Genomic DNA, 13,890 nt, shown 5'->3' with positions numbered 1-13,890 from the left:
TGTGGTCACCTCAAAATCTTGGCTTTTTAAACAAACTTGGCACAATGGTAGAACAAAAAAAAAATGAATCTCAGAGCTATGGGTATAGTTTTGAGATGCAGACTATCCCCAGTTTTGAATCTCAAAACTGGGGATACTTAATTTTGTTTTATTTTTGAAAAGGGGCTATTTTACAAAAAAAAAAAAAAAAAAAAAGTGGAGAAACAGAATAGCCAAAGCAAAAGTTTTTTGAAAAAAAGAGGGAAGAGGAAAGTAGAAACAGAATCAATCAGTGGTTCTCAAGCTTTTTTTTTTTTTTTTTGTTTTTTATGCTTGCAGTATTCTTTGCTGTGAGGAATTGCTGCACTGAACATTTTAAGTTGGCAAGACTACAAGGATTTGGGAGACTTGCACATGTGCTGTTTCCCTTCAATGAGAACAGCCATTTTTGTTGAGGTTTGTTTTGTGCATTCATGTTTTGGTGGTTTTTTTTATTTTGCTTTTATTGATAAAATTTTAAAATCAATTAAAAGTTATTAAATTTAATATGGATAAGTTTTTGATTAAAGAGAAAAAGGTGAATGATGAGCCAGTGGCAGAAAGCAATAATAACAAGTTAATTGCAAGTGTAAGTTTTATACAATCTGTATGAAAGCACACACCCTTGGTACAGTTCTTAAGTACCAAGATAGTTATTTAAACTTTGGATTTACGTACAGTGAACATGAAAATCGTCGTAATCCTGAATGTGTGGGAAATCCTGGGTCTGTGGGAAAAAAATTAGCAACGGGTGTATGGTTCCCAGAAACCGAAAAAACATTTTAACACTAAATATGGTCATTTATCAATTTAAGATAACTATTTTAGCCATTTGCAATAACATAACATCCAAAATTTCATGGATGAGAATCGCTGGAATAGACAATGCAGAAATTTAATCCTTACCCCCTGGGTGTACTGTGATCCTTTGCAGGTCTGGTGCTAGTGGTGCACAAGTGAGGCACTTGCCACAGGCAACATCTAAAATAGGTACCACGCCGTTAATAACATATGTTTTACATTTAAGATAACTATTTTAGTTTCAAACTATTTCAATAACTATTAAGATAACTATTTTAAAATTCAATATCAAATTTCTCATCCCCCCCCCCACGGCAGTGTACCTACTGCCTATATTCCTTATTATCCGGTCACCTCAGACCAGATTTCTAAGATCCTGTGTGAGTACTGTATGAAATGCGTACAACTCCCTGGTAGAAGCTTATGATCTCTGGTCTTGAGCGTAAAAACACCCATCGCCCCTCTCTTATGCAGCGGAATTGTATACCACATAACGTGCCACAATTACGGCAGTTGCTATATAGGTGCTCCAGACGTCTTCAGGACCGCCTCGCGGAACACAATAGGCCAACTCGTCATGACCTCAACCCCAGACACGATTGTGAGGTGATCGACCAATCTCAACACTACCATCACCACCTATGGTTAGAATCGTTAAATGTATACAGCTGTCCAAAAGTCTTAAATCGCTGCAGAGGTACAAGGCTACACCCCATTTTAGAATCAATAGTTTTGAAGCATGACAAATGCTGGCAGAAATCCCATATATGCCCCACCAACAATAAGCACCTGATCTAGTGAATGACTGTCTGTACAATCTTGCATTCATGTGCATGCTCTCCAAGTCATCTGAGCACGCACAGACTATTTAGTATTTATTCTATTCCTAACATTTATATTACGTTTGCATTTCTGTATGTATGTACTTTTACTTGCTGAGGAAGGGGTTCGTCACCCCGAAAGCTTCTTGTATTAATCTTAACTTATTAAATTTATCTTAATTACTGCCTCCACTAGTCTTGCTGTATTATTCTTCACTTAAATTTCTACTGTCTCTTTATCCCAAATCTTTCTCTCTACCCATTTTGCAACTAAAAATTTTGAAAATATGTCTAAATTTAGAAATTATTGACAAACTATTTTCTTAAGTTCTTTCTTTTAATGGTTCTGCACGGTGCAGATGCTTTTCTGTGGGGGCACGGGTAAGATTGTGAGATCTTAAGTTGTTAGTAATTTTCTCTGGGTTAACCCTGCAAACCAAAATGCTAGATGCACTACTGCATATATATGCATGTTAAGATATGATATGAATTAGGCATTGTTACAAGGTTTTGTCTTAGGTGCAACAAATGTAGTACCGTTCCTGATCCTTTGCTTCACTTCTGTATATAATTCATATTTTCAGCTAGAACAGACTATATACAAGAAATTAATGGAGGTAATGGAAATTTTTCAGTATTATATATTTGTAGATATAGTTACTTCTACAAAGGCATAATTTTTATGGAAATGTAAATGCTATATATCACCAGAAGGAAATGCTTTTGAGAGATATGCCATTCCGTCAGGAATTGCAGGGCTGGAATTGCACACCTTGGATTCCTTTGCCACATGAGCTTCAATTTTTTTACAGAATTCTGGTGCCTCTAGAAAGCTGCCTACTTAGCTTATAGGAAACTGTAGAGAGAGGTACAATAAAATATTTTAATTTCTAAAACAATGCAAAAACAATATTTTATTACTAAAATATAATTAAAGAATTACATACATAATTTGATTTTTATACTCTGGCTGTTCCACAAAATGATAGCCAACTTTTGGGAGGTTGTTAATTAGATGATTTTGAGTTGAATATGTTACACGAACATATATCTCATTCTAAAGCATTGCTCGATCACCAGTATGACCGCTGTTAAGTGTGGACGCACGTTTTCCGCACTCCTGAATTTTGTTCATGAATTTGTGGTTACAGAGTCTACTAGTTTTTGAAAAGTGTACTTTAGTACTCAGGGTGAGAAACTTTTGCTTATTTACTGGGAACTTTGCAGGTTATTTACGTTTTTTATCTATATCCTTTGTTGTCAGACCGTACTGGTCACCATGAGGCTGACAGCAGGTCTATAGAGAGGCAATTATACTGTGGTTGCCATGTAAATACCCTGCACTAGACTTGGTGGGAGGCTTGTGTGACAACGAAATGTGTAGTATTCCCCTCCGGCGCAGGGATTTGTGAGTTGACATCTACTCCTTCAGCTGTGAGCTTGACTGCTGCATTTCACTAATGTCCATCTGAAGGCACTATACAGAGTTATTTGGCATTCCCTCCCCCTACCTGCCAGTGGTGGAGAGCCAAAAACTTCACCCGTTGATTATAGGGCAACAAATATACCCACGGACTTGTGGTTTGAATTCTTCAGCAGCTCTTGGAGCCTCCAATAAAGTAATACAACTAGGAACTGCTAATTCGGACAACCTCGTTAATCCGGAAAGTTTACAAAATGGAAAATGAAATTGTGTAAATAACCCCCAAATGACTCACAAAGCCAATCTGAGGAAGTCATGATGGAACAAACTCCAATTGAAAGAGTTGATGACCCTGAAGAACAAAGATGGGAGACCATAAAATGGAAGAATAGAAGAAGAATGACCAAAAATTGGGCCGGGAAACACGCAGCACTAGTGAAGCCAAGGAACACAAAGAATGCCAAGGAACGCCAGAGCAGCACAAAGGTATCGAAGACCAAAGGCAGAGAGACAAAAACCCCCCATTAGACCCTACCCTTCCCCGGGGGACAGTCCTGGAGCAGGCCTTAATCTTACGAACAGAGTTAGAGATCATTATGAAAGACAATAGCAGTAGAATATCCTCCATGCTAAGAGCAGAGATTGTCCTACGATGGACAAAACTGGAAACAATACTGCTTAAAACAAATGAGGAGCACCAGAAAGCGATTGCAGTTCTGGAGGTCCTCCGAGCGGATGGTGGAAACCAAATGCCACAGCACGCCCCATCCTACACACGGGTGCTGAGGACACCAGCCACAGCTATAGCTACAAATGAAGCTGACCAGGCACAGCCAAAGAGGGAAAACCCTCTTAAAAACTCCAAACCTAGTAACTGTACGACCGAAGAACGGGGAGCAAGAAACAAGCGAGGTTATCAAAGCTAAAATCATGGAATCCACGAAAAAAGACCTTAAAAGAACATGGATAAAGGCAATCAGAAAGATGAGGAGCACTGAAATTGCCATTGAGATGGAGACTAAAGGAGAAATACAAGCGATCATGGAAAACCCCAAGCTGGCAACTCTGGGACTGCAGGCCGAACCCCCTAGAAGGAGGGGCCCAACAGCGATCATATTTGGCCTACCCAAGGACATTGGCCTGCAGGACCTAGTAGAGGAAATCTATGTGAGAAACCTACAGGAGATCATGCCAGACCAGGAGTGTAAGGAACTTATAATCCTGAGGTACTCGACTATGTCCAGAGATAATAATGCTCGAAATTGGGTTGTGGAATTGACACCAGATGCATGGCGCGCTGTGAGGGACCCGACTTTATGTGCAATGGAGTTCACATAGATTCAAGGAACATGTGGTGGTGCCGAAATGTTTCAGGTGTCTGAAGTTTGGCCACACCACCCACACATGTGTGCAGAAGGCTCCGACCTGCAGACACTGCACGGAAAAGGAGCATGAGTTCAGAAACTGCTCAAATAAGAGCAACAACCCTACATGCGTGAACTGCAAAACACAAAAAGTGGATGCAAACCACTCAGTAAGAGATTCAAAGTGCCCACGTTATATTAAAGTTAAAGGAATATACCAAAACAGAACCGATTATGGAGACACGTGGTAAAAAAAATTACTACGCAGAGGTTAAGATTTTACAGCATAATGCGCAGAGGGCTAAAGCAGTTGCCGACTGGCTGAGACTGAAGGCTGATGAGGAGGGGGGAGGGGGGCTGATATCCTTCTTAATTCAGGAGCCATACACTCATGGTAAAAAAAGTAAGAGGCTACCCTTTAGCCTACAAGCTCATCCAAAATTATGGTGGCACCCCATGGGCAGCAGTAATAGTGCGAAACTAACATAATGGTGACAAAGGTCGGACAGCTCTGTTTGTCGTGGGCAGTCTGTGTCCACGTGATCTCGCCAATTGGGAACTTCTTTGTGGTCTCCTTGTACTGCTGACCAGGACAGGATATCACTCCAGCTATGAACTACCCGCAGCACCTCCTAGACATATTACCAGACCAAAATATAATCATTGGATCAGACGTCAACTGCCGATCGCCTACCTGGCACGGCACCACAGAGGATAGAAGAGGGACCCACAACAGGGAGCTCCTGGAAGACTTCCTCTCTGGATCACGGCTGACTGTCCTAAACAAACCGAACCAGCTCCCAACCTTTTGCAACCTACAGTGGGAGGCGACAATTGATATCTCCCTCACCACAACCAATTTGGTTTCACATGTCGCAGACCGGAGAGTGGAGAACTTCTGGACCACATCGGACCACCGGGTAATCACCTTTCGGATCAAAAGAAACCTTGCCAGAATTTCAGCAACTAGGCATCAGCTCAATAGGTTCGCCATCAACAAAGCTGATTGGAACCTCTTTGAAGAAATGCTCACTGAAGCAATTCACTCTAGATATCAAGAAATCCAAGTGGATACTGAGCCGGATGCCCGGCAACAAAAGACTACGGATCTCATAACAAATGTCACCCAAACTGCAATAAAAAGAAAAAATCCTATGCCCGGAGCAGTCCCATGGTGGTCCCTGAAGCTACAGGAACTGAGGAAGGAGGTAGAAAGAAGAAGAAAGTACTTCCAGCTAGCCTGCAGAATGTGGCCAGCGCATGAGGTGGAGGCACTAAAACATCTATACAGGACAGCAAGAAACCAGTATACAGACAAGATTCAGAGAAGTAAAAGAAGCGCATGGGGAAAAACTAGTGAAAACAACGGGAAACAACGACCCCTGGGGAGTGGTGTACAAGGTCACAACAAACAAACTCCCTAGAGGCGAGGTACTCACGACAACAAGAACTCCCCAAAGCCAGCTAACCACTACATGGGAACAATCGATAAATAACATTCTGGATACTATCTACAAGGAGCAAGTGGCGCCAAGAACTGAACAACAGCGCGAACTGAGCCACCAGAATGATAATTATGATCCAGAAGCACAGGAACCCCCCCCCCCCTTCACCTTGGAAGAGCTGCAGCAGGCGGCAGCAAGGATTAGAAACAGAAAGTGCCCCGGCACAGACCAGATGGAACCTGAGATTGTCAAGCGAGTGGTTGAATTGGCATCCAACCTACTTCTGCACCTATATAACTGCTGTCTAAAAGTGGGTTACTTCGCAAAACAATGGAGGACAGCTAGTCTAAAATTAATCCTCAAAAATCCTGGCAAGAACCCTGAGCAACCAGAATCATACAGGCCAATAGGGCTCCTAACTGTTGCAAGTAAACTCTATGAGACTCCTACACAAGCGACTACAGCAACACTATACAGCAGCGGATTTAAATGCACCAAACCAATATGGCTTCAAGCCTGGATCCTCCACAACAGACGCCGTGAGGAATCTCCTCATTGCAGTGGAAGAATGCCAAAGCAAATACTTCCTGGCCATTTCGGTGGACTTTGCCGGGGCAGTCGACTCCCTCTGGTGGCCGAGCATCCTTGGCAGACTCTGGCAGGCGCAAACTCCAACAAATCTCTTTCATGCCATCAGCTCCGACCTCTCACAGCAAAAGATAGAAGTCATAACCCCTTACCAAAGATTAGTCAGAGAAGTACACAGAGGATACCCACAAGGGTCGGTTTTGGGCCCACTGTTGTGGAATTTCATCTTTGATGAGTTCCTGCATATCGACCTGGGAGACATAAAGTCACAGGCATTTGCTGACGACCTAATATTGATGGTGGCTAACTCCAGAGCCCAGTTGGAAATAGCAGCAAACAGAGCCCTCATCACTCTACAGAAATGGGGAGAAGCAAACTACCTGGTAATATTGCCCACCAAAACAACATCTATACTCCTCAGGGGAACCCTTGATCCAAGTACCCCCCCCCCCAAAATAAAAATAAACAGAGCCACAATCAGGTTCGCCACCGAAATGGGATATTTTGGCATAATTCTCGACATAAAGCTCACATTCAGGCCACACCTCATACAACTCAGAAAGAAAATTAGAAACTATGCTGCCATGCTAGCCTGAGTCACGCGACGAGACTGGGGACTAAACAAAAGAACACTGGTTCTTTATTACAAAGTCACTTTTATCCCCATAATTACATACGCAGCTGCCACTTCTACCACAAAATGACGACTATAGCCAACAAAAGGATCCTGAACTCAATACAATGGTCAATATTGTTGAAAATAACGTGTGCTTGTAATACAGTCAGCACAGAGGCACTCCAGGTTCTGGCGGGAGTCTTGCCGCTGGGTCTGGAAATCATCAGATGTGGCCTGACATACTACATAATGAAAGGGATTACCATTACCTTCTTGGGGCACACAACAGAACCGGAAAACGGAGAAAAACAAGAGAAAGCACGATTGCAGGCACACTTGAAACAAACGTGGCAGACCAGATGGTCCACCTCGCACAAGGGCGAGGTAACGAGGAAATTCATCCCCTCTTGTAGAAAAAACCTACCTGAAGTCACCTGCGTGGCTCCACCCAGGCCTCTACACAACCTTCATGCGGACTGGCCACAGGCCCTTTAATGACAAACTCGCCACTCTGGATATACATACTCCAAGATTCAAACTGTCCTTGTGGAGAAAGAGAAAGCTGAGAGCATCTGAGCTCCATACCAGGGCCCCATATACGAGGACCTGCGGGGAATCTTCATAACGAGACTAAGATTCATACCCCACCGGCAAGAACATCACCTATTGGATTCAAGGGATGAATACCAAATCCTATCCAGATTTGCCTGGGACCTCTTCACAAGAAGAACTTAAAATGCGATCAGGAACTGACAAGAAAGTCCACTGAAGAGAATGTCGTATGCAAAACCACACAAGGACAAGACATCCCAAGAAACATTGAGTATGACTCTCAACTACAATGATCAATCCTCCTGAGCACTCAAAGACAAATTGAGATAACCTGACCCAGCCAAACAACGATGGTGGATGCAGTGCCTGGCTGACAGTGATTCGCCACCAGCTGAGACAAATAAGGAACCAATCTCCCCAAAGAAAACACCTAAAGCAGGAATAAGAAAACACAAGGACTAGCCCCATAAGTGATGCAACTAGAAATGACAAAACAAAGTGCAGCTTAATTGCCAAATGTCATACGGCAATCTGAAGAGGGCACCCTAGCCCCTTCATCTTTGAATTACATTTCCCTGGGGGGGGGTTTCCCCTCGTTTTATCCCCTCCTCGCCACCCCCACTTTTCCTGTAGTAGTGCATGGGCCTGCCCCACTGAAACCTGGGGCCACCTTCTCTATTAGCCCCATACTTCTGCCTTTCTCCCCCCCCAGTCTTCAGTCTCCCTCCCCTCTCCATCTGTACGCTAGCGAAAACCCCCACACACCTAAATTTAAGCATGTCAAAACACCTTCGCCCATATTTTGGCCTTTTGAAATTCGAGCGACACCACCCTCACGCAATCGATTAGTTAAATTTTTTTTTTTTTTTTTTTAGATCCTAGCCGCATAAATCTCAGGAAATTAAGCGACAAGACCTGCCAGAGTAACTGAGTCTACTGGGTTCCTGGTCTGCCTCCATGGGGTGAAAGTGGGGCAACGCTGGGCCCCAGCAGGGGTCCAGCAGCTAAATGACCAGATGAACAACGGTACACAACATCACACAAATACAAAGCCCACACACTTTTAAATCTCTATCATTTCCCAGTGAACCGGTACACCCACAATGGAAGCAACGCGGAGATGGGGGAAACCCCTGTGCCATTAGACATCAATACACTTTTACTTTTTAAAGCATTGCAGAGATAGGGTTAAAGTCGTACACATGGGTGTTGCTGAAAAGTGGATAGATGAAAAGAAAATCACAGGACTTCAGAAGACAAGAGGAGAACTTTTTCACAGAAATATGGATTCTGCTACTTATATATGAGGGGAGGGTGCTGAATGTTTTCAGAAGGCAACAAAATCTGTTTAGAAATATAAGGCTATGCAAAGAAAATGGATAGCAGCTATTCTGAATATTAGACATGGTCACAAAGATTTGTTTTGGGCATTGTATATCAGTGATGATATTTATAACTAAGACTGCCACTTGGAAGTCTAAAATGCTGGTAGAACTGATATTCAGTTATCACTGAATATTGGCTCCGTCAGCATTTATAGTCAATTCAAGGGAACTTTATGCAGGATTCTGCTGTTTGTTATCTTGGTCTCATAAAATGTTCTTTTTTTGGTTATTTTTATTTATTTATTTTTTTTTTTAATGTATACTGGCATGTATTCATTTATAAGTAAGCTATTTTTGCCAGTATCATATCATGAACAAAATAGCCCCAATCTGATAGCTAAAAATGGAGTTTGTTTAATATTACAAATATTGCACAACCTTGATATAATGCAAGTTATATTTGCATTATATGCAGGTTACACAATATTTTAAATCTTTAACCTTAAGGGGAATCTGTAATCTTAAGAGAAAAACTTTAATACCCTCAATGTAATTGAAGCAATTTATAGCTGAAAATAAAATTTAACCATTTTCCCTAATTTTTTGAAATGAATACACATTGATCTGACAATGACAGTCAACATGTGTTATAAGAGGATGATTCTTTGCAAGGCTCTCTCTGTTATGTTCTGTCAGCTTTGATTTCCATTTGTAGATCACATCACCAATCATTCACCTAGAAATCTTCAGTGCCATTGAAATGACACATACTAACCAGTTTCTTCTGTGGTGCCCTATTATCATTACATACTGGAAGTCTTAACTTTGTCAATCATGGAATTTTATATTCGTAATTGTACTACTGTCTCTAAGTGTATTATAATTGTATCTGACACATGGTGTTTGGGTGGGACATGACCAACTATTAGTGGAGGGTGGCCAGATATTAATGGTAGGGTAGTGTAGTTTCAACTTTATGGGTAAGGTGATTTTCTTTTAATTATTTTCCAGTTCTCATGCATGTATATGTTTATTTATATATATTATTTTTTATCATAGTGCCAAATGATAATGGCTATGTTGGATTAAAAGCAGAGCTCTACCTGGAGAAGGTTCTTGAAGTAATTGAATCTGCATATCCTAACCCACTCTCAGTTGCTGATATAGCTAAGTAAATATTTTATAATTCAAATATTGAAAATAGGTAGGTTTTTTTTTATATGCCAATTAAGAAAAAGTGATATAATAATGAATAATTTTCACGATATGATATTAAGAATGAAAGAAATATAAAAAAAGAAAAAACCCTTTAACATTTGGAACATAAATAAATTTATATATCTTTATGTAGCCTCTACTGCATGTCACTTTGCACCCAGATTTTGAGTGATTTTTGCACCTTTCATTCTCTTCAAATCACCCCCCCCAACATGGTTTTGTCCTGTCAGTTTCTGTCTCACAATGAACTAATATTTATTTAAAGCCATTTTGAAATTCCATGCTCGTTTTTGAGGTGATAAAGAACACCACACTCTGAAAGCTACTCAGCTTTCCTGTTTTATCACTTTTGATAATATATTTTTCAGTTCTTATCTGATTTTATTGGTTTTAATTTAATTTTTATATTTTTACTTTTGTATACTTTATTTTAGAATTTTCTTGATTAATAAGCTGTTACAAAATTTGAGATATGTTTCACAGGGTAACTGGATATGTTACTCTTGCTTTGGCACATTCATTATGCATTAGTAGTATTCTTAGATTAGTTTCTGCTAGTGTTATACTTTTTTTCTTTTTTGTTTTCAATGTGAGTTATTATTTTTAGAGCAATGAATTAATATCAAAATTTTATACGAAGTTAGGGAAATTGGCAAGTGAGGCAATTTGTATATTAAACTAGGTTTACGGATTCCTTAGTCTATGAGGGACGGTATGAAAGGGTAGGGGTACAGTGTTAAAAGTTTTAGTGGTTAATGTATAACACTTCCAATATTAACCTACCAACATTTCATGCAGTTTCAATGTCTTTTTTTTTTTTTTTTTTTTATTACAGGTCCTGAAGTCAACAAAGTTGTGCAAATGAGGAAAGATGGACAAAATCAGTCACTGTGCAGTAATTCAATATTTGGGTAAAAAGAGACTAATGCAAAAAAAATTCATGAAGATATGTTTACAACGTTGGGGAGGATGCCCCTTCCTATTCCATGGTTAAGAAGTGGGCAGCAGAATTTAAATTTAAATAAGGGAGGGAGAGCCTGGAAGATGATACACTGTGGAAGATCTGCAACGTCAATCACTCCAGAAGTTGTCGACAGTGTACACAATATGGCGATGAGTGATCAACACGTGACAGTTTGGTACACTGCCAGCATCTTGGTCATTCTCATCTAAATATGTGTGCCACATAATAACAGAGGTTTTTGCTATGAAAATGTGTCAGCATGGTGGGCTCCAAAGTTGTGTTGTTGACAGCAGATCAAAAATACATGCAAGAGTTGTCATGTCAAGTGAACATTTGCATCATTCTCAAACAGATCCAGCAAATTTCCTTGCAAGGTTTGTGACTGTGGATGAGGTGTGGCTCCATCACTTTCAGCCAGAAACAAGGGAGCAGTTCAAACAGTGGAAACATAAGTTGCCTTCTCCCTCCAAAGAAAGCTAAGTTGATTCTTTCTGCTGGTATCAGTTTTTTAGAATGCTGATGGAGTGTTGCTAGTGGATTACCTTCAGAAAGGTCAGATAGTCATAGGGGCATATTACACAGACTTTGTGAGGCTTTTGTGTGAAGCAAGCAAAGACAAACATTGAGGAAGACTCAGCAAAGGGAGTCTTGGTCCACCAGGACAATGCACCTTTCACAAGTCTGTCATTGTCATGGCTGCACATCATGATTTCAGTTTTCAAATCTTGAACCATTCGCCATATATAGCACCAACAGACTTTCACCTATTTCCTAATTTCAGAAAATACTTGTCTGACATCCATTTTTCCCACCGACAGTGATGTCATTGCTGCAGTGGATGCATTCTGGGAGACCCAGAATGCTGAGTTATTAGACTGAAAATGTTTACATGGGGAAAGATTGTTCTGGGTGAACTGAGGTGGTGATTGCAAAGTACAGAAGTTCAGTTGTTCATTGCCCTATTGTTAAAGTATCTGAGTCTGTTTTTTATCGTGTTCACACCATGGTCCGTGATAGCTCACATTGTCATATTGCTGTTAAATCAGTTTTCTTTGTGTATTTATTGAGAAATTTCTCAAATTTTCTTATAAATTTCATTGGAACCTTAATGCTGCTTTCAGTTATTTAAATATCTTCAAGAATTAAAAAAGCTAAAAATATCTCTGGACGTTTTAATACATTTTTACTTTTGTTAATGAAATTAACATAAATGTTGTAATGAAATTTATATGTAAGTGCAAAAACTATACCTTGCTCATCTGTGACATCTAAATAGCCTTTGACAGGAACTGATAATTTTGTGTTAGAAAAGATAAAGGCTAAAAATGTGATATGTTTGGAGCAAAAGTTGAACATTGTTTGCAAGGTTGAAGCTGATGGACATTGCAAAAGATTTATCCATGCTACCAATTTCGGTGAGATCTGCTTGCAAAAAAGTGATGGTATTTAGAAGTGCTGCACAAAATGCTACTTCGATGGGTTGACCAAAGTGACAAAAAGAAGCAAAGTTATAGAAAAAATGGTAAACTCAGCCATCCGGATTGAGGATACAAATTAACCACATATGTCTATTAGTACAAGGGTAATTATGGACAAGGCACCAAGTTGTACATATTTCAGTAATTTTTTACTTTGTATAAAGCAAGAATTTGGTGAAAATATGAATGAAGAAGACTTAGATGCTGGTTAGCTTGATCATTTAAATACAAGTTCCTCATGCAAAGAACTTTATAAAGAGAAAGAAAAACAAATAAATCAACTAAAAATCAGTTTTTTATTAAGAAATATGAGACTGCAGTATCTGAGTCAAATTTAAAAAATAATTGAACCATAATAAATAAATACAGCAAAATAATTAATGCTGTTGATAGGATTATAAGTAAGGCAAGGTGATATTCTGCTTCTATGAACCTCATCCACCCCTGTGCCAAAAAAAAAAAAAAAAATAAATAAATAAATAAAGAATGAGGATGAATAAAGATTCTTTATTTGTGTGCGTGCATGTGTGCACATGCATTGTATTTTTATTTTAGTTGTACTTGTCCTTTGGGTTGTGGGCATTGTCTCTTTGAGCAGGGAATTGTACATTCACTCCCCCCAGGGGTGAGTGTTGCTTTGGCTCTTTTCCTTTTCTGTTCTTTAGGTTTTTGTGTTTATTTTATTCTTTATTTTGGCATAGGGGTGGTGGGTGAGGAGGGGATTAAGCTGCCAATTGTTTTTCTATTTAGTAATATTTTTATATGTTTACTGAAAGTGATAAATGTGATCTTAAAGAACATCTGTGACTTTTATACACATAAATATGTATATATATATATTTTTTTTTTCTTTTTCTTTTTTACCTTTAGACCATAAATTTTTGGACCATAAATTTCGTGCAATACACATCGTATGCAAATCAATACATATGAAGGATGATTCATTGTTTATCATAGTTCTAGGAACATAGCTATGATGAACAATGAGGACTTCCTCTATTTGAAAATAATTTGCAAATACAGGAAGTTATTAACTATATGGTTAATACTAATACTAACTTTTTTCCCTTTATTATCAATTAAACAACATTGAGGTGAATAATGATAAAAAAGAAAAAGTCAAGAATAAAGAAAGTATATATCTTGAAGCTTGGTAGGAGACCAAGTTGCCTTTATATTTTTATTATATATCATGCAACTTATCTTAAATATAATATCACATGTTATTGTTATTGAAAGGTGCATGCTGCCCTTTATATTTTTATTATATATCATGC

The 13,890-nt window shown here is 39.3% G+C and overlaps 1 protein-coding gene across 1 annotated transcript in view; it reads left to right on the top strand.

Moving 5' to 3' along the window:
• LOC150090819 (uncharacterized) overlaps nt 1–13,890 on the top strand; it is a 133,871-nt gene that overhangs the window by 94,864 nt on the left and 25,117 nt on the right. Inside the window, exon 6 of the mRNA XM_090380170.1 lies at nt 10,013–10,124. Within this exon, the coding sequence (XP_090236296.1) occupies nt 10,013–10,124 (112 nt within the window). The remainder of the gene's footprint in view (nt 1–10,012; nt 10,125–13,890) is intronic.

The sequence above is a fragment of the Mastigoproctus giganteus genome, chromosome 1 (genome assembly GCF_048544385.1).
Source record: "Mastigoproctus giganteus isolate SK-2022 chromosome 1, ASM4854438v1, whole genome shotgun sequence".
Lineage (NCBI taxonomy): Eukaryota > Metazoa > Arthropoda > Arachnida > Uropygi > Thelyphonidae > Mastigoproctus > Mastigoproctus giganteus.
This window is presented reverse-complemented; position numbering and strand designations above follow the sequence as displayed.